At 41.4% G+C, this 20,762-nt stretch overlaps 1 protein-coding gene across 1 annotated transcript in view; it reads left to right on the top strand.

The window, feature by feature from the left end:
• The first annotated feature begins 2,373 nt into the window (after positions 1-2,373).
• Positions 2,374-20,762, top strand: part of LOC143988720 (retinol-binding protein 1) — a 58,234-nt gene continuing 39,845 nt past the window's right edge. Inside the window, exons 1-2 of the mRNA XM_077488503.1 lie at positions 2,374-2,557; positions 9,295-9,473. Of these exons, the coding sequence (XP_077344629.1) occupies positions 2,485-2,557; positions 9,295-9,473 (252 nt within the window). The 5' untranslated portion in view covers positions 2,374-2,484. The remainder of the gene's footprint in view (positions 2,558-9,294; positions 9,474-20,762) is intronic.

The raw sequence follows: 20,762 nt of genomic DNA, 5'->3' as shown, positions 1-20,762 counted from the left end.
TGCAGCGCTGCTCAGACTTCCTGGCGGGCTCTGCACGTGGTCCATGCAAACACGCCTGAGCTCATCCTTAGGCTGGATTCACACCTATACATTTTTAGTGCATTTTGCAGATATGCACTACAGTCCATTTAACATTTTTTCCTATGGAACACGTTCTGTAGTGCAAATCTGCAAAATACAAAAATCACTAAAAATGCATAGGTGTGAATCCAGCCTTAAATGGACTGTAGTATGTTTCTGCAAAGCTGGAAATGAACTAAAAAAGCACAGTTGTGAACCAGGCCTAAGACTGCATTCACACTTTCGCGTATCAAGAGCAAGCGTTCCGGCTCACGATTTTAATTACGCAATTCCCATGTGATTTTGTGTGTTGCAAAGAGCCAGTTCATTTATGTGAATAGGCTGCCCTATGCAAGCTTGGCGTGGTTTGTCTCAATTGCCACGGTATCCTGTCACATGGCAATCATGGCGGAATTGCAACATGTTTGGGTAGACATTAAAGGATAATGGCAGTCTAACACACGCCATGCATTGTGCAGCAATTGCCGCGCGATTTGGGATTTGCTGAGATTCCAAATCATGCAGTGTAAATGGAGCTTTAAGGACTCTGACTGGTCCTGGATGCAAACATTTTGCATCCAGCGATGGCATTGTTCACTGTATACAAACTGGTGGCAGCTATTTATCCAGCAAAGGCATCAGCTAGCCACATTTGAGCACAGCAACCTATTTGCTTTCATTCACCTGTATGACTGAGGCCTTAATCAGCTGAGCTGACCATGCCCAAGCTGGTAATGACGAGATATCCACTGCTACTGCTTATACAGACTCTAGAACACATGGCCAGCACTTTAAAAAAATGAAAACTTAGACAGCATATATATATGACTATTTAAAGTAAAACTAAAACTCATTTTAGATATTGTAAGGCAGAATTTTGTCCCCTTTAAGGTTTATTTTTGCCATCTGTGTCCAGTTAGGCAGATTTCCCTTCACTTCATGTCCCATAGCCAAAACAGGAAGTGAGAGAAAATTCCTTCAAAGTGAGGGAATGCCTTGTTGTCACTGGTGTCATCGGGGCTAGTGTCCGCTGGAAAATATCCCCACTATTCCTGTTCTGGGGACAACCCAAAATTTGGGATTTTTTATTTCCTTTCAATGATATTGGTAAACAGAACAAATAGAGACTTTAATTATCCCTAAAGGAGGCACACACAGCAATAACAATCTGACTGGAGGTTCTGTCCCCTGCGAGGTGTTCTCCAGAATGTAGTTGCAGTGGACAGTACAGAACAAGTTAAAGCAGAACTTCACCCTAAACAGGAAGTTCCGCCTTTAGGAACCCTCCTTCCTCTAAAAATATTGGAGATTCATTTTTATTTTTTTTGTTGGAGGGGGTGGAAGAGTAGGTACCTAGTTTTGACAGGTACTCACTCCCATTTCCACTTGAAATACTTGGGCTCCCTCCCCTCTCTTCCTCTTGGGACACGACACAGGTACCACAAGGCTGTAGGGCCATTCACAAAGTGCAGCGCGACTTGCGCATGTACAATGAATTACCAGGGTGCTAATATGTGGCCATTTTGTTACCGACACTTTCTGCAGTCGAGTAACCGTATGTCCATCTGCAAGAGCCTAATATTGCACCCATGATCCACTGATTGCGGGTGTAATGCTCTGCAGGCTTAATTGTAAAAAAAAAAATTGAAGGTGCTTATCCATGAAAGGTGCAGAGCAAACATAAAGGCTTTTAAAGCATCGCCTATGAATAATAATAATTATGTTGTTTGTTGCCGTTGCAAGGACATGCACAATTTTAAAGCGTCACATGTTTGGTATCTATTTACTCAGCGTGGCATCATCTTTTATATTTTATTTCAAAAATTGGGTTATGTATTTTTGCATAAAAGTGTAGCTTTTGCCAAAAAATTGTGTTTGAAAAATCGCTGCGCACATTCCATGTAACATAAAAAAAATTGCAAAAACCCACCAATGTATTCTGTAGGGGCTCTGCTTTAATAATATATATAATGTTTGGGGGTTCTAAGTAATTTTCTAGCAAAAAATACTGATTGTTACATGTAAACAAAAAGTGCCAGAAAGGACCTGGAGCTAAAGTGGCTATATATCATTTTTTATGAGATAATGATCTCTAAAGTCGCGCATTTTTCAGTTAGCCCGTTAACAGTAGTAATGTGATCCTGGAATTAAGATACCGGTTTTCGCTCTCAGTTTCAATTTTATTTGACATGCCAGCTTGAGTGTAACAATGTGAGCAAAGAACAGACTGCTGTGCACAGTCAGAGATGGCCAGTGGGAGGGAGGTAACTTTTTGCATTGTGATAGAATTAGGAGGGGCTCTCTTTAACAGCAGGGTCTGGGTAAAGACCTTGCATAGCACAGCTCTCAGTCACAGCCAGAGCACACACTACTTCTCCAGCCTCAGCAACAAGGAGTTCACGTGTGGTCGCCAAGCCTGCAATCATGCCAACTGACTTCAATGGGTACTGGAAAATGATGAGCAATGAGAATTTTGAGGAGTATCTGAAGGCACTGGGTAAGTCTGGATTGATGTCAGGTGTCAGATTTTCCACTCCCTGGAATGCACTTTGGGGTTTTTGCTAGACTTTCTGTGGATCAGCACACAGCCTCATTAAGCATTTCACAAGATAGACTATTAAATATTCTCATATTTAATGTACAGCATATGCACATATGTTTTCTTTTCTTAATCAAAAACTGGAACTTCTATTCCTCCCATCAGTTTCATTTTCGGCCTCACTCTTGCAGGATAATCACACAGGTTTTGGCAGCACTTTGTGTGCTTTTTTTTTTTTTTTAGGCTGCCTTTACCGCAGAAAAATCAACAGCTGTATCAGCCTCCATTGTCAGGAATGCTAGGAGATATTTGTATTGTATGAATTTATAAAGATGGTAACAGCTGTTGCATATGAGAATACAAGTTAAGCATCTAACGATCATAAATTATACATTTATTTCTTATGGGTTTTTATAGGTATGCATACTTGCATTGTATATGTTTATATGTGTGTCTCGGGCATGCATTGGTTATACATACCTAATATGTGTGCATTGGCTAGAACAGCATCATTATTTATAAACCTGTTTTCTTCTGTTATTAAAATATAGCTCATCAGTCTTTTGTGCAATGGACAATGTGATACATTGTGTACACTAAAGCTTTTGTTGTCATTTTCCTGTCCCACACTGTCCACTGAACATGCTGGGATTACAGGTAAGGGCAGGCATTTTATGGGTACATTTAGGCTCCTGCAGATATGCCACCCAGTCCACTTGGTTGTGGTCAGACCTCAGAATGTTTGTTTATTTATGGGCAAAAACCATTGCTGGAAGGACCAATGGATTTCCGCGGCAAATCGTTATTGTTTTCTCTAGGATAAGCTAATTTGGGGCTTATGCTTCCCCCCTTTTCTTCCATTGGCAGAACATTGCACTTTTAGTAATCTGAGTGTGTGTATTAATGTAACAATTTGTCAACAGTCAAGTTGTACATGCATGATTGATTGCATTGATTGTCTATGGCAGTTTTTTTCAACCAGGGTGCCTTGAGGTTTCATCATGAGTGCCTTGGCCCAAAATTTGTATACAAAGCCACTTGCCTGCATATGATCCTTGTTTAACCCTCCCTTGCCTCTCTCCATCAGCTATGGGGTCTCATTAGCTAAATGATAGAGAAAAACCTGAGGAACAAGAGAAACATTGAAATACTAGTCAGTACCAGTTTGCCAAAGTGTATTTGCTTTGGAGAATAGATCACCTTTAACGTTGGGTGTCCTACGTGTATTGATGTTGCTGCTTTATGTAAAACTATAAGAATAGTTTTTACATTTTAAAATGGGGCACCTCAAGACTGTCCATAGTTTTGGAGGGTGCCTCGAGATTGTCCATAATTTTAAAGGGTGCCTTGACTGAAAAAAGGTTGAGAAACACTGGTCTAGGGGCACCTGGACATAAACTAAAATCTAATAATAAATGTAATTAGGTGATAAGTCTACCATAAAAGAAAGTCTGTTGGATAACATATTATAAATGCGTGCTGGATATCTATGGGCACCTGTAGATATGACTAAAATAACTTATAGATGAAAATATGTGATATGTTTGCCCTACAAGAATGGAATCCAATTATTTGAAAAAGTGTAGATGGACTGGATGTCCTTCTCTTCATTCAACATCCCCCTAATAGTGCATTATGAGCAACCCAACCCATTCCCATCTATGACATTTTTCTGAACACACCTCTCATTGTCACCTACAAAGTGTAGTGATGTATGGGGGGTTCTGGGGAAAAGATGGAGAACTTTAATAATATTTGGTAATAAACTGTCCCTTATTTTACAGGACAATCCAAGCATGCCATTCATGCCACTGGAGATGTGCCAATTTTCTCCAAATGAACAATACCCACCCTTCTATTTTTTGTGTCTGTTAGATGCCACTTTTACAATATTTCATTTCTTCAGTGTTCAAATGGTCCTAATTTGTTCGATTCCAGTCTGATCAAAAAGATAAAACTGGTATCCTGTCCAATAAACATCTGACCCTGGGAAATATGGAGGAATATTGCATCAAAGGGGTCTATCAAACAAAGGCACTTAGCAGCTGTGTAATGACATCACTGCTTCACAACCTCTTGTACGCTCCATTCAGTATATCAGTATAATGTCTCTTTATGCCCCAAGAGTAGTGACAGTCTCAGTATTCCAGAACGGCACATATTTTAAGCGATCAATATAGCACAGACAGGTTTATGAAACTTGTGATCTGCATTGGTGTGTGGCGTGCATGCACAGTAGAGTTGTCTTTGTTCGTACCAACCAAAATCTATGACCTTACAACCCAGGCCCATAAACATGTGCATGCAGTAAAAAAAAATAAAAAATTTATATAGCTGTAAAATCACACGCTGAAAAAGATCATAGATTTTTTTTTGGGGATGGAAAAAGGCTTGATATAGTTAAATGTGTATTGAATATAATATAACTGTATAGGACCATCCAATTGTACAGCTATACCTCAGAATACAATAAAATACAAATGTGCTCATACAATTACAAAATAAAACCATACCAACTGTAAATGTTCATACATCTAGCTCTATATAAACAAAAATACTGTAAACAGGTAATTATTCAAAATGCATCACTGTCCAGTATGAATACCAAGAGGGAGCTGAAACATGTTCAAGTGAAATTAATATCGATAAATCAAGATGTCAATTAATTCTAAACAATATATGACCATTTGGAGTTCTCTTTGAACTTTTTTTGGATGATTAAATTGAAAAAGAAGGTGTGGGGCATTATCATACACATTAAGGCTGCACATTCATTTTTAAAGGACTGAAAATGCAATAAAATACACAGAAAATTAGGAACTTTTTTTTTGTATGCCCCACACAACAGTGCATGTGCATTGAGGTACATTTACAAGATTTAATTTCAGTGGCACTGCTGCATGTTTATTACTAAACATGTGATTTGCCTCTTAAGATTTCAGTCCGTTTTATCATTTATATTGAAATTAGATTAAAAAGTAATTGAACACCACCATTTTTTTCCCTTGGATTTTTTTAAAATAAAAGATTTAAGATAAAATAACAAAACGGATGCATGAACAATGTAGGAAAATGAATCTGGGATCTGATAAAACACAATTTAGATTTAGGATAAAAAAATTATGATTTTATGTCTTTAAAAATAGCTTAGTAAGTCCTTGGGAAGGGGGATGTTTGTTGTATGGACTGATTTTAAAATGTAAGCATGTTTTCAATGTACACAGTGGAAAGTCAAAAATGTTTCCATTGCCACAAGATAACTGATGTTATTTTGCAGTGAAAGGTTAACCTCCCCCCACACATGGATGGACATGGAGTAGTGGATATATTATGCTATCAGTTCATCTGTTTTGTCCTTTGTGCACTAGGTATTCTGAACATGTTAAAGTTTAATCCTGTCTTTTCAGTGTCAGTTAATTTTTTTTTTTTTTTTTTTCCTTTTTGACATTGTATGAGCCATGGCTTCATGTCTCTCCAGGGAACTCGCCTACAGATCTAGTTGGAGCACATCTTGCCATCAAAGTAGTAGCTACTTCATTATTTACACACTTTTTGTACATGCAGGAACGCTTCTCTCATCCAGCATTCATACATGATGTCCTAATAAAGAATAAAAAGGCTGTTGTCATTGCAGACCTTCTTCCTTCTAAGAATACTAGTTACCTGGCTGTCTATGGCTTCAGTACTTTTCTGACCAGAACAAGCAAGAAAAGTCAGGACAAAAAATATAGACGCCACTATCAAAGTCCGACAACTAGTGTATCTTAAGGAGAGCTCTGCAATTACAAAACACATTTTCCTCAATAAGGGGACCCTGATAGTGGATATTTACCGCCAAACAGAGGATATCATGGTGCATGCAGCACTGCATGCCCAGCCGTTAATGGCATAAAAGTCGCTTGTAAAAGCAAACAATTCTTGGTAAACTTACATTTATTTTTCAACTTCCCGATTTCCCTGAGGCAGAGGTGATGTAGCCCTAGACTCACAAGTACAACCTGGATAGGCTACATCACCAGTGTCATCTAGGGAAATCTCACCTCTTATTGTGTGTGTTCCATACGAGATCTGGCACATGCTTCATACATGATCTGGGGCAGCTTGCTATTAGCAACAAGGCGTTCCATTCTATGCAAGGCACATTTGACAGATCTTGTGCAATGCATGCGGTGTGCAAGTTCTGACGCAACTTGTTATTGATCCATAACAAAATAAAAAAACACCACAAAGGATAAAGCTAATACCTAGGCTACTGCATACCTTCTATTAAAAATGAAACCCATACTTGTACATAAAACATGCCGGTGATAATATCCCCAAACCCCATAGGTCACCTCCCTCCCCTTCTTTGTCCCCCCCCAGAACCCACACCCAGCCCGCTCTGCTCCAATTACCCAACCACTACCAAACTACTAGCCCTGTAATCCCACCCCTCCCCCTTTCCTAAAACCTGACACCCCCCCCCCCCCCCTGTAAGGGGTAATAACTGGAGTCCCTCTGGGTAAAAGCAGTGGAAAATCCCTGCCTATGAATGTCCCTATCTGTGCTGCACAATTCCATCTTTATCAGTGTGTAACTTCTGTAGCTTAAACAAGGTGCAGTCTGCTTTAGTAGAAATAATTAGATAATGCAATGGCTGTTCATCCTCAAGCATACAGCTGGGTATGACTGAAGGATGAAAATATTAGGCACAGACAAGTATGCATGTATCGGATAACCATCAACTGGATCCAGATGTTTGTTATTTCAAGCTGAAGGAAAAACCTTCTCCTAACTAGTGAACTGGGTCCAACTTGTTTAGATTGGATCACCAGACCTCTATTATTCAAGCAGCTGATATAACCTTCAGTGACACTGGGGGAGATTCCCCACAAGGCCTGACAAACCATGCCATGTACATGCATGCGTGTGTATATATAGTAACCACCGTGTGTGTGTGTGTGTGTGTGTGTGTGTGTGTGTGTATGTGAATTTTTATATATATATATATATATGTGTGTGTGTGTGTGTGTGTGTGTGTTTAATTAAGTCTTTCAGACCTTCTCCCATAACATGCCATCTTAGATCAGACCTCGTACCATGCATGCACAGGATTAGGACTAACTTCATTGGTAGGCTGGCACAGAACAAAGAAGATCTGCCCACAGATGATGATGAAAATGGAGGCCCAGCATATGAGGAGGAGGAAGACTGGTGCATTAGCGCAGGGCCACGCAGTCAAGGTGGTGGCAAGCAGTTATTTTTAAATGTGTATACTTATATATTTACAATATAGTAATGGTGCTATTATCAAAGAGGAGAAGCCATCCTTTCAGGTGATAAAAAAATAAAGACTAATGCTCTTGCAGTGTAAGAGCCTTTATACTTGCCTCTCTGAGTATGGTCAGCATTTGACACTTCCAGAGTGTTGGATGCATGTGTCCCCAAGCACACGGTGGTTCCAATCTCCAACCATTATATCATTACTGAGTTCTGTACTGATGTAGAGATCACAGGATGAAACCATGACATTGGGTGAGGGACAAAGGCATTCGACACTCCCAGAAATATCAAGTGCTGATCAATTTGACAGAGGCTGGAGTGGAGGGGGAGGTAAGGGATATAGGCTGCTGGAGAGGCAAGTATAACTGTATATAGACACAGGGAGTTTCCATCACTTGACAAGGATGCTTTCATGAGCTAAATCCAATTTTCAAGATCAAGGACAATCCGTATTGATTTGAATTATTTTAAAGTAATTTGTTGATCGTTTTCAATATTTGGCACAGTAGCTATTTTTTTTTTAATTCTGTATACTAAATTATTACTTGTGCTGATATAAATTCTCAAGGACTGTCTGGCTTACCCGAGGCTAGCCACAAACGGTAGATGTTGGTTGAATTTTTCAGATGAGTATTGTTCATCATAGCACTGTGAACATGCATACCTAACCCAGGCTGACTTCCTTGGCCCTAATTTCATTATAGGGGAAACGATTTTGGAAATTGACCCAGAACCCTAGTACTGCAAGACACCACTCACCATGGTGACTTGATAAAAAGGCTTTTTTGTGCTTTTCTGACATTAGAGAGAGGGAATATTTTTAGCACAAGTATGTAGAAGAAGGAGGCACTGTTATGCAGACCATTTAAAAAATAAATAGTATGTGTGTATTTTTATTTTTTTTTTATTCAAGATTTTATAAGTTTTATATGCACATAACTATGTGGTCATCCTTTGGTTCAAAGTGCTAACAGACAGTGCTTGTCTGTAAAGTATTGAAACCCATAATGGCCCTAGTAGATGCATTCTTTTTTTTTTATTAAAGAAAGTAGTATTTTCTTCTAAAGCATTGAATTGATTTAGCAATGTATGCCATAATGACTGGTGTTAGTTTGAATATTCGGTTTATTTAAGCTCCCAATTATATATTAGTGACATAATACATATTAAGTAAAATCTGTATAATTCTATGAAGCTTGCTGAGCCAAAGCCTCTTTCGTTTCATCCCCAAAGTCCCCACACATTGAATAAAGCGCAGTGATTCCATTGGAATGTTGATCCTGAATGTATACACACACATGGCTTCTATTTGTCCTCTAAGCAGGATAAAGGCCCTTAATTGAGGTGCCAAGCCACTACTGATTAGAGGCTGCTCAGGTATAAGGGTTTCCCTTGACAGACAATAAAATTCTTCTTCTCTCCTTCCTACACAGACGTCAATGTTGCTCTGAGGAAGATCGCCACTCTATTGAAGCCGGACAAAGATATCATTCAGAATGGGGAGCACATGGTGATTAAGACACTGAGCACTTTTAGGAACTACATCATGGAGTTTGATGTGGGAAAGGAGTTTGAAGAGGATTTGTCTGGAGTAGATGATCGCAAATGCTTGGTAAGAATTAAGGCCAGATTAGCCCATTTCTTTAACAAAGAGTTCCTTAGTGAGCAGATTAGTTCTGTATTCTCTTGGTGCGTTGGCCTCTACTACCTCTGCTGGGAGGAGATGTTATGTATTCAGCACTCTTTCAGTAGAGCTGTCATTGCTCTTGTTTCTTCATTCTACATACTGTCAACCAGTTTTCCTGGACAGTTGTTGTGAAAGTGTCATCTGAATGCTAATCTTGCTGTACAAACTGCTTCCAAGGTAAAGGTTCATTGAGTTACATGAAATGACTCTTGTTTTTGAAGAAGTTTTGATAATTCTAACATTTCCTTTTGTCACTGGGGAAATTAATAACATTCGGGGAACTACTTCTTACTATTGTAGGCACCATTTACATGGGCGTTTTGCCATGCAGAGCATCTCAATGGCAGGAATCTGTTGATTCCTGAAGCTGGGATTGACAGCTGTGTGTGAATAGCTGTGGGCGCCGAATCTGTACACTGAAATTACATTTAAGTGTACAGATTCCAGATTCCCAGTATGGGCGGGACTGCAAGCCGAGCCGAGCCGAGCCGAGTACACAGTACAGTCGGCTCAGTCTTTTTCGGCAGCGCTCACTCCAGAAACAGCAGGGAGGCGGGACTACGAGCGGAGCCGAGCAATCGGCTCGGTCTTGTTCGGCGGCGCTCGGTCTTGTTCGGCGGCGCTCGGTCTTGTTCGGCGGCGCTCGGTCTTGTTCGGCGGCGCTCGGTCTTGTTCGGCGGCGCTCTGTGTATTTTTCGGCGGCGCTCAGTATTTTTGGGTATCGGCGTATAACACGCACCCACGACTTTCCCCGATTTTAAGGGGGGAAAAAGTGCGTGTTATACGCCGATAAATACAGTATCTTGTGGGCCAATTCAGACATTTGTGGTGCGTTACCATATACACGTTAATGTGGGTTATTTTTACAGATTATCCTCCTGGGTTGTCTTCTAAATAGATACTCCTCTGTCCAGTGAATTCAGCATTGGTTGATCATGTGCCACAGCCACAGCCAAGCTCACGGACACCTATATTCATTAAAATCAATGAATGCTTTCACACTGGGGCAGTGTGCTGGTAGGGTGGTGAAAAAATGCCCCTCTCCATTGAAATGAATGGAAAGCACTTCAAAAGCGCCTGAAAGGCTTTTCAAAAGTGCTCAGTGTTTTTACTGGCAGTTTACAAGCGCCTCAGTGTGAAAGGGGCCTAAAAAAAAATGGTAAATGGCGGCTAAAACTAGCTTTACCACCAATGCCCCCCTGCCCCAGTGTAAAAGTGCCCTTAGGGTCTGATAAGTAAAATTTACATTAGACCCCTGGTGTCCAAACTGTGACCTTTTTTGCACTTATTGTGTGGCCCTCAGAGCCCTTGCAGACAGCAATCTGTTTTGGTGCCTACTCAAGCCAGTGAAGGAAACTTTTTACTCTTCATCCAATTTGCATGACAGGCGAGTGTGACCGGCTCTCAATGGAGTCAGCTTACACACGTCCGAGGTGGGTGAGGTCCAGATTGAAAAAGGGTCCAGTGTGTTTGGGTCTGGTTCAGGTGCAAATTCAGGCAAAAATTTGGACCTGAGTCAAACCGCGAACAGGCATGAATCCACGGCCGCACGTGTGTGCGCCTCAGAGTGACTTCTCGTGGTTATTATAGTTAGGTTTTTTTATGTTTACATTCTTTTTTTTGGGCTGTCCATCCTTTTTCACTTGTTGTGTTTTCCTCTGATCTTTCATATTGTATTGTGCTAAATAAATATCAAATGTGGCACAAGTCATGGGCTGTAGGTTGCAGGGAAAGCTTTGACATTTTTAGAAGGCCTGTAATGGCAGGGATCTCTGGAAGTCTCATGTAATGAATCTCCAGTCTATGACTCTCTTGTCCTCAGTCTCTAATAACTTCTTCTATGGCAGTGGTTCTCAACTCCTGTCCTCAGGACCCATTGATTGCAAGATAACTGAAATACATCACAGGTCATATCATTTGCTGCTCAGTAATTGCAATATTCTGCAATAGTCTGCATCTCCCCAAGGTAAACTGGCCTGTTAACGCGTTTCCCTAAAAATAGGACTTACCCTGAAAAAAAAGACCTCCTGCGCTTTTTGGGAAGGGCTGCAATATAAGCCCTACCCTAAAATAAGCCCTAGTGTAGAGTGTTTGTGTGTGTGTATAGTGTATAAACTACTCTGTTGCAGAAGTGTATAGTGTAGACTGTGTGTGTCAATTGTGCCAATTACCTTCGGAATACAGCTGCTCTGCAATCAGCTGATCTCCTGCTCATCCCAGCTGTCGGGGGGGGGGGGGGGGGGGAGAGAATCTCGGCCCCCCTCCTGGTGCAGAGCTACGGTGAGCTAAGGAAGTGGCAGGCTGCACTCGGCTAATCTTCCTCTCTCCACAATGTCAGCGGGGATCTCGGGTCCCCCTTCCTCTGCAGACCTCCAGCATGCCACAGGCAATATAAGAAGGTATGTGGCACTACATCTCAGCATGCAGCAGTTTTGCTTTGTGTGATACCAACATTCTACAAGCACTTTTACACTGGGGATTTGTGACAGGGAGGGAGAGAGACAGCACATGGCATGATAAGACCTACCCCGAAAATAAGCCCTACTGTGTCTTTTGTTGTCAAAATTAATATAAGACCCGGGCTTGTTTTCTAAAATCTTTCTCTGCCGATTTCTTTCATGTGTTTTGAACATGCTCTGGACTTGCAACCTTCTGGAAGGATGTGTGTGTGTGTTTTTTTTTTTTTTTTTTTTTTTTTTTTTTTTTTTCAATCACAAACTACAATTACTGATACCTCATACCCCGGAGGTTGGACTTTTGGGGGTTTTGAGTGACCATGTCCCTCACACTCATGCCAGGACTTTGTTACGTATATTGTTTATGCACGTAAAACAATTTTACTACATTGGAAGGAAATGGGCCCTCTTTCGGCCCATGCTTTTTTCCGCATTGTTCATGGTATCCTCCCCAAATTCAAATTGATATATAAAAGCAGGGCATCCCCTAAGAAGTTCACCAAAATATGTATGGCAACCGTGGCTAGACGTCTCAGAGGACTTCTGAGGGGGGTGTCCTCTCTTCACAGCTCTCTGTGAGTGTTATGCTACTGTGATTGAGTGATCAATACTGGATATATGCTTACACAAATGGATAGAGATTCCTTTTAAATGTTTAAAAATCTACTGCTTGTGGGTTTCTGGAAATATACTGCTGTTGTGGGGCCGTTTGTGCTGTGAGTTTGAATGACTGTGTGTGTGAATGGTGTTAGTCTATATTCTTGGGGTATTTATGTTTTTTCTTCAGACTGCTTAAATCATCCATTTATTCACTGTCTGAATTTAAAGGGGTTGTAAAGGTAAATATTTTTTCACCTTAATGCATTCTATGCATTAAGGTGAAAAAACATCTGACAGTGCTTCCCCCCCCTCCCCCGCCGGTTTACTTACCTGGCCCCTCGAAAGTCCCGTACTCGCCCCCGAAGTCCTCTTCACCGCTCAGCCTGGCCGCTGATTGGCCAGAGTGGATGGATTGAAAGCAGCGCAGCCATTGGCTTGTGCTGCTGTCAATCACATCCAAGGACACAGCGCTCCGAGGGCAGGGCCAAGTGATGCAGTGAGCGGGTATAGGCGCCGGCTGTATCACGGGAGCGTGCCCGCAAGTGCTTCTCACCATGCGAGGGAGCTCGACTGAACATGAGAAGTACTTGTGGGGGGGAAGCAGAGACAGCCGCCGAGGGACCCCAGAAGAGCAGGTTCGGGGCCACTCTGTGCAAAACGAGCTGCACAGTGGAGGTAAGTATAACATGTTTGTTATTTAAAAAATGTAATAAATAACTTTACAACCCCTTTAAGCTGCTGATTGCACTATATACATATATATATATATATATAAGGACAGTCTGTACTTTTTTTGTTTTGTTTTTGTTGTTTAAAAATTAAAATAAACACCTTTTAAATAAAAATAAATAAATCTTTCTATAACTTTACATTCATTGAATATTAAATGTGGCCCTTTGTCAGGGGCCACACTTGAGTTCACCTATATCACATAAGTTGACTAGCACTGCATTTCATGGTAGTCTTTGCTTCTTTTGGAGAAAGATTACTTGCATTTAATGTTTTGTGTTCTAAATTCTGCATCCAATCCCATATTTCCCTGCTGTGTTATATAGATATAGATATAGATATAGATATAGATGTTCTGGTATAATGGAAACATTTTAGATTTTTTAAGCTAAGCTAATTAACTTTGAGAGGAAAATCATTCAGGGTCATTATCTGGAGAGGACTTATCTGTTCTTCCAGAACATAGTGGTATGATTTATGTGCTAGTTGAAGGCCTAGTGGTCATTTCAGATGAGAGTACACAGCTCTGAATTACACTTGCATATACATGAACATCTGGATGAAATCAGCTAAGCGCCACCCTATGACCAGTGTAAACACCCATTTCCTCTTCAGTTTATTCACCTTCGTCCATGTTATCCCTTTACATAGAAATCATGTTGTCCTCGTAACCCCATTGTTTAATGTTCAGGGGGAGCAGAGGGACAAAGCATAGGGGTTATATGCCACAGGAGGAACTGTTTAATATCTTCTATATTATTATTCTACAGGATTTATATAGCGCCAAGAGTTTGCGTAACGTTTAAAGCAGAACACCACACAATCCGCTTTCTTTCTTTTATTTTTTAATCTGCAATAGCAGTAAAGTTAATTGAAAAAAGTTAATTTGAAAAAAACGCATTATTTTTTACCTTTTTTTTTTTTTTTTTTTTTTTTTTTTTTTTTTTTTTGCTATAATAAATATCCCCGAAAAAAAAAAATATATAGATAGATAGATATCTAATTTTTTTTCTACATATTGTTGGTAAAAATATATATCGCTGGGCTTGCACAAAATTTATAGCGTCTACAAAATAGGGGATAGTTTTATAGCATTTTTATTTTCATTATGGCAACCTCCTTTTTTGCACAGCATTGCCTGAATCCTCCTATTCATTGTTTGCGTAAAATACTTTATCCCCCTACTGTGTAATGAGGACTCCTACATTGAGTAGGAAAAGAGTAAGTGACAGCAGCCCCAAAGCAATTTTAAAACATGTACTTCCTTTTTTTTTTTTTTTGATCACTATTGAGCATCTGATAAATATGGTAAAAAAACAGAAGGACATACAGTTTATCCGGAAAGTATTCACAGCGCTTACATTTTTCCACAGGTTGTTAGGTTATAGCTTTATTCCAAAATGGATTAAATTCATTCTTTTCCTCAAAATTCTACAAACATTACCTCATAATGACAACGTGAAAGAAGTTTGTTTGAAATCTTTGCAAATTTATTAAAAATAAAAAAAACAAAATAATCCCATGTACATAAGTAATAACAGCCTTTGCTCAATACTTTGCACGTTTGGCACCAATTACAGCCTCGTCTTTTTGAGTATGATGTTACAAGCTTGGCACATCTCTTTTGGGTGTCACGGGTCCCGCGATTGGGGTGATATTGAAAAATAATAGCAGCGCAAATGTGTTGCATGTTTTGCCAAGATTCTGATTTGTGGGCAGAATCGTGGCAATTCTGCCAGCGATTCAGAACGCCCAGGTGTCAATGGAGCCTTACGGTTCCACTAGGTGTCTTCAGAGCGCACAGCACTAGGGTGACTTTGAATTTTGCCTTGTATACAATGTACTCCCATTCTGTCCGAGTGAAGTTTGATAAAGGCCACCACACTAACTAGGATTTCTTCTCAAAATTTAAGATGCACCTTGGCATCCCGAAGTTGCAAGTCAAAGTAAGCGTTTTAGGGGCTTTTTAAAAAAGGGCACTAGCACGTCAGCCCACTGCTTAAAGTGGTTGTAAACCCTCCCCCACAACTTTGTCCCATGTAAATCAGCATAAAAAACCCTAATGAACACTGCTTGTAGATATCTCCTTACTTGCTTAGTATTATTGTAATCCTTTTTGTTCTTTAGAAGGACCTCACTGAGCATGCCCAGATCTCCCCTGATTTACGGCACACTCTCTATGTGCTTATCTATCTGTTATCAGGACTTCCTACAGCACACCACTAAACTCCTAGGAGGCTGCAGAATGACTCAGAGCTTTCTTCTACACCCCATGTGACATCACATGGAGTGTAAAGCAGGGCATGGGACAGCATTACTGCAATCTTATCAGCTGAAGCTGATAGGACTCAAAAAGACAAACACTAGATAATCAGCACAAGTAAATACTATGAAATAAAACAAGTTGGCTATGAACAGGGAAGCAGGGTTGCCATGGAAATGTTGGATTGAGAAGGAAGTGCTCAATGTAAGGGCGGAAATACACTCCACTGTGGACTCAGAAAACAATACTTAAGATGGCGCTGCCTTACCCCTGGAAACAAGATTTTTTAAAGTTTCTTTAAACAGTAATATGCAATTTGGGCTGGATTACAGTGGCTATAGTTTGATAATTACTTATTGTAATGGACTAAATGAAAAGAAGCATCAGAGTGGGAGAGTTTGCTTCCTCTTTAACGTCTCACATTCCACAAATCTCTTAAAAATGCATACTTGGAAGATTATCGGTTTTGTTGCACAGTAAGGTCATGCTAAGCAGAAGCAGTAGACGGAAACAAGACAGATTTAAACTGGATGCACATGGATGTTCTTTGCCAGTGCGATGACCCTGCACTTAGAGTAAAATGATGAAGAGGACTAGCCTATTGTGAACCCAGCACAATGTCTAATAAACCTGAATATAATGCCAAACCACACTGAAGTCTACGGGAGCCGTTTTTAATTGCAGAAAGTAAAAAATATTGTTTTTTTTTTCAAAATTGTTGGCTTTTTTTTGTTTAAAAGCGCAAAAACTAAAAACCACAGAGGTGATCAAATACCACCAAAAGAAAGCTCTATTTATAGGGAAAAAAAGGACATCAATTTTGTTTGGGTACAGTATCACACAACTACGCAATTGTCAGTTAAAATAATGCAGTGCCGTGCCACAAAAAATGGCCTGGTCATTAAGGGGGTAAAACCTTCCGGTGGTGAAGTAGTTAACCTGAACCTCATGCCCTTTAGTAAGTGTGTAATTCTTACTGAACAGAATAAACATACTTCTCTTGAGGCAATAAACATGCTATGACCCATAGATTGATAGGTTTTCAGAAATATTTTTTTTTCTAAATTTCAGCTCCCCTATGTATTGATATACCATTAATGTACTTCTTTTGCAGAAATAAAAAAAGTTCTCTTTTACCTTACATACCAGTTTACCTCTGTGTCCAGCTGGCTGTAAAACAAAAACTCCATTATTTCTCCATTACTTCCTGGACAGACCTTGGCATGTGACACGGAAAGTATTTTACCAGGTGATCTCATTAGGACAGACTCTGCATCTGCCCTCCCCCTTCCAGCAGTTCACTACAACCCACTGCCTCAGGTGCATGTTTTTCCAATGCAAGCAGAGAATACCTTTCTCACTAACTACACAGCCGTAGATAGTTAATTTGACAGAGTGTGCAGGAGCTGAGCGATCAGATAACAGCCTATGTGGATAGTGCTGTAATATTGAAAACAGGAGAAATATGTCTTGGGTTCAGTAAAGCTTGCCATACACTGTACAATCTCCTTTAGATCTACCATCAACTATGTAGTGAAAGGGCCTGCCTGATTGGATACAGAGTGGTTGGATAGATGGTGTATCCTCCTATTATATCATTTTGGTAAATCTAAAGGAGATTGAACAGAGATTGTATGGTGTATGGCCACCCTTTATACACCTAACTAGTTGCAATTTCAGTGCCATTAATTAACGGCACACCACAGAGTTACACAAAAACAATGCGGCTCCATTCACATCTGTGTGCTTTCAAACGCATGGAAAACTACACAGAAAATGCGCACTTTGCCTTGTGTTTCAGAAACACTGCAAACACACCAAAAAGAATGTTAAAAACGTGCCACACTCTGATCTGCAAAAAAAGTTTTGCAGCTTCTTTGGAGGGGTTGTTGCACAAAGGGCAGCCCGTTCATATGAATGGGCAGCCCTATGCGTGACAAGCAAAAATGCCCCAAAAGAAAACCGCTTGCAGTAATGAGTTCACACTACGCAGAGATGTAAACGGGGATTGACAGCTGAGTATCTCCCTCCACCCCCTCCTATGTACGTGTATAAAGCTAGCCATGACAACACACGCTTTGGAATGTAGAGTCAAACGTACATTGTGTTGTCATGCCAAAGAGGAAGGAAGGAGCACACTATATTTCTGTTACATCAACAGTGTTTTTCTGTACTTGCAGCATGTTTAAAAGAGCTGTGCATGTATTCCAGAAATGTACTAAATATGTTTGTTTTCTGTAACATTTTGCCCTCATGCTTAAGAAAAAAAAAGACTGCTGGCCACTGGGTGGCACTCCTCTGTTTTAAACAATATAAATATTTTCAGGGGTACATTTACTAAAAAACAAAACAAAAAAAAAACAAAAAAAAAAACTTTGAAAATAAATTGCATTCCCTTGCAAGAAACCTAGACCAGCCATATCTCTATATGAGCAAACATGTAAATCTTTATGTAGCATTAACCCCCGAAGGAGCTGCTGGTTTGATTGGGCTAAAGTACCTTCTTCTCCTCGATTTATGTCTAGGGGTTTCCCGTGGTAGATGGCCCAGAAACTTTAGAGACTGACGACAGATCCCTATAAAAGGATGTTTATTTGCAAAAAACTTCGTCTACGAACAGTCTCTTGAAATAGGGTCAGAGGGTTAGGAATAGTGATGGCCGAACGGTTCGCCCAGCGGTCATTTTGCGGCGAATTTCGGCTGTTCGCGGTCCGCCCGATCGGCGGACTATTGGCGCCGTTCGCCCGGCGGACTTCCGTGTTTACTGTGTAAAAGAACTTTGACCTATGATGACACATCCATCATGGGGTACAGAACAGCCAATTGAGACATTACAGCACATGGACACTTGGACATTTCCCCTAACTTATAAATACACCCGATTCGGCGGCCATTTTACATTCTTTCTTCTATCTCTATAGGGAGAGGTTGCTGTGTGGAGCAGGGAGAGATTGCAGTGACCCAAATCGCTAGCTATTTGGTACACAAAAGTTCTTTTCAGGACTGGTATAGGTGTTAGGTGTAGTTCAGGATATAGGTTTGAGGCAGTGCTGTGCTAGTGATTGTTGCAGCAGCCTGAGTGTCTTTTGTCAGTTTAGAGAAAGGGACAGGACGGTGTGTGCTGCAGGGACAGGCAGTTTAGTCATTAGCTGTTACTATCAGGTCCACAAAAGTGCTATTCCAGTTATTGTTCCAGTAGCCTCTGTTTTGTCAGTTTATATAGGGACAGGCAGGAAGCAGTGTGTGAGGCAGTGAGGGTCAGTTTAATCAGTAGCTGTTACTATATTAGGTCCACAAAGGTTCTTTTCAGGACTGGTATCAGTGGTATGGTAATAGGCTTGTACACGTATAATATTCTTTCTTCCAAATATAGAAAGAATATAATACTTGACTGCTGACCTTCTGCTGCAGTCTGCTAATCAGTCACACACAACCTACTTGTTCCACAAAGGTCCTTATAAGGACTGGTAATAACCTGGTGTAGGGTGCTATAGTACATAGGGTTGAGTGAGGTACAGTCTGCTATTCTATAAGGACTGGTATAGGTCCACAATACATGGGTTGAAGTGCACTACTGCTGACCGCTGCCCTATACTGCAGCAGTCCTTCATCGGTATAGGGACTGAGAGTTTTGTCACAGGGTCATTTAAAAAATGACAGGCAGAGGAAGAGGCAGGCCCTTCCGCAGGGGTGGTAGGGGTAGGGCAGGAGCAACAGGCTTGAGCCAAAGTGGGAAGTTGCAGAAGGTGCGTTCAATTACTTTAAAGGACGCACCAGACTTGGTTGAGTGGCTCACTCAGCCTTACTCTTCTGCACCCTCCTCATCCTCTCGATCTGCACCCTCTTCTTCACTCTCTGCTATGTGCACCCCCAAAGACACTACCACCAACACCACCACCACCACATACCTTCCGCTTGAGTCACAGGAATTATTTTCCGATCCATATCAAGACATTTCGGATGCGCAGCCACTCTTGGTATTGGATCAGGAAGAGGAGGTAGCAACAACCGCTACTCAGCAGTCTGACGACAATACCCAGATCAGCCCAAGGAGGAGGTTGGTCCCCGGTGTTGCTGCCTACTCCGAGATCTCTACTTATAGCGGTGGGGAAGGTGACGTTGATGATGACTTGTCTAGTGATGTCACATGGGTGCCCACAAGAGAGGAAGAGGAGGGGAGTTCAGAGGGAGATATGGACCAGCAGATAGGGAGGAGAAGCAGGAATAACTTGCATTGCACAGGAGGGACAAAGCAGACTGCAAATGTATCAGGAGCGAGTCATCGGCCATGTACGGTCACATCTGGCGCTCCCAGGACACCGGCACATGACTCCGCAGTGTGGGCTTTTTTTAACGTGTCCGCTGCTGACAATAGCGTTGCCATCTGCAATCTTTGCAGTCAACGCATTAGTCGCGGTAAGCCCAACACTCACCTAGGGACGACCGCCTTAAGAAGGCACATGAGCAGCCATCACCGAGCTCAGTGGGAGCAACGGAACACACAAAGCCACACTCCAGGCTCTCACCGTCCAGCCTCGTCTTCTACTTCCCATTCTCCTCTCTCCTCACAATTGTCCTCCACTCCACCTTCCATCACGCCAAGCTCACGTTTTTCTGCAAAAAGGCAGGCTTCCGTGGGCCTAATGTTCGAGCGTAAAAAAATGACGCCGGATAACCCTCTTGCCCAACGATTGACGGCTGACTTGTCAGAACTCGTAACCCCCCAACTACTGCCATATAAACTGGTGGACTCGGAGGCCTTTCGCAAATTTGTGGCCATTGGAACACCACAATGGAAGGTCCCAGGAAGGAAGTATTTCTCACAGAAGGGCATCCCAGAGCTATATGGCCATGTTCAGCGGCAAGTGAATGTATCTCTGGCACACAGTGTCGGTGCCAAGATACATCTGACCGCAAACACGGGCAGGGAAGGTATATCACTTTTACTGCCCACTGGGTGAACCTTCTGACAGCCGTCGAGCATGTAACCCGTGGCACCCGTGTAGATTTGGTTTTACCGCCACGGATTGCATGCAGGCCTGACTCTTCTTCTTCTCCTCCTTCTCCTACTCCATCTTCTTCCCTCTCCTCCTCGGCTGACTCCTCCTTTTCCGCTGCTAGCGTCTCTTCCGCTGCGCCGCCCAAGCTCCCCAGAACCTATTCGAC

Source organism: Lithobates pipiens, unplaced genomic scaffold (assembly GCF_037356315.1).
Source record: "Lithobates pipiens isolate NorthernLeopardFrog02 unplaced genomic scaffold, aLitPip1_a1.2 Scaffold_18, whole genome shotgun sequence".
Classification (NCBI taxonomy): domain Eukaryota; kingdom Metazoa; phylum Chordata; class Amphibia; order Anura; family Ranidae; genus Lithobates; species Lithobates pipiens.
The sequence above is the reverse complement of the archived record's forward strand: the minus strand, read 5'-3'. Positions and strand labels throughout refer to the sequence as shown.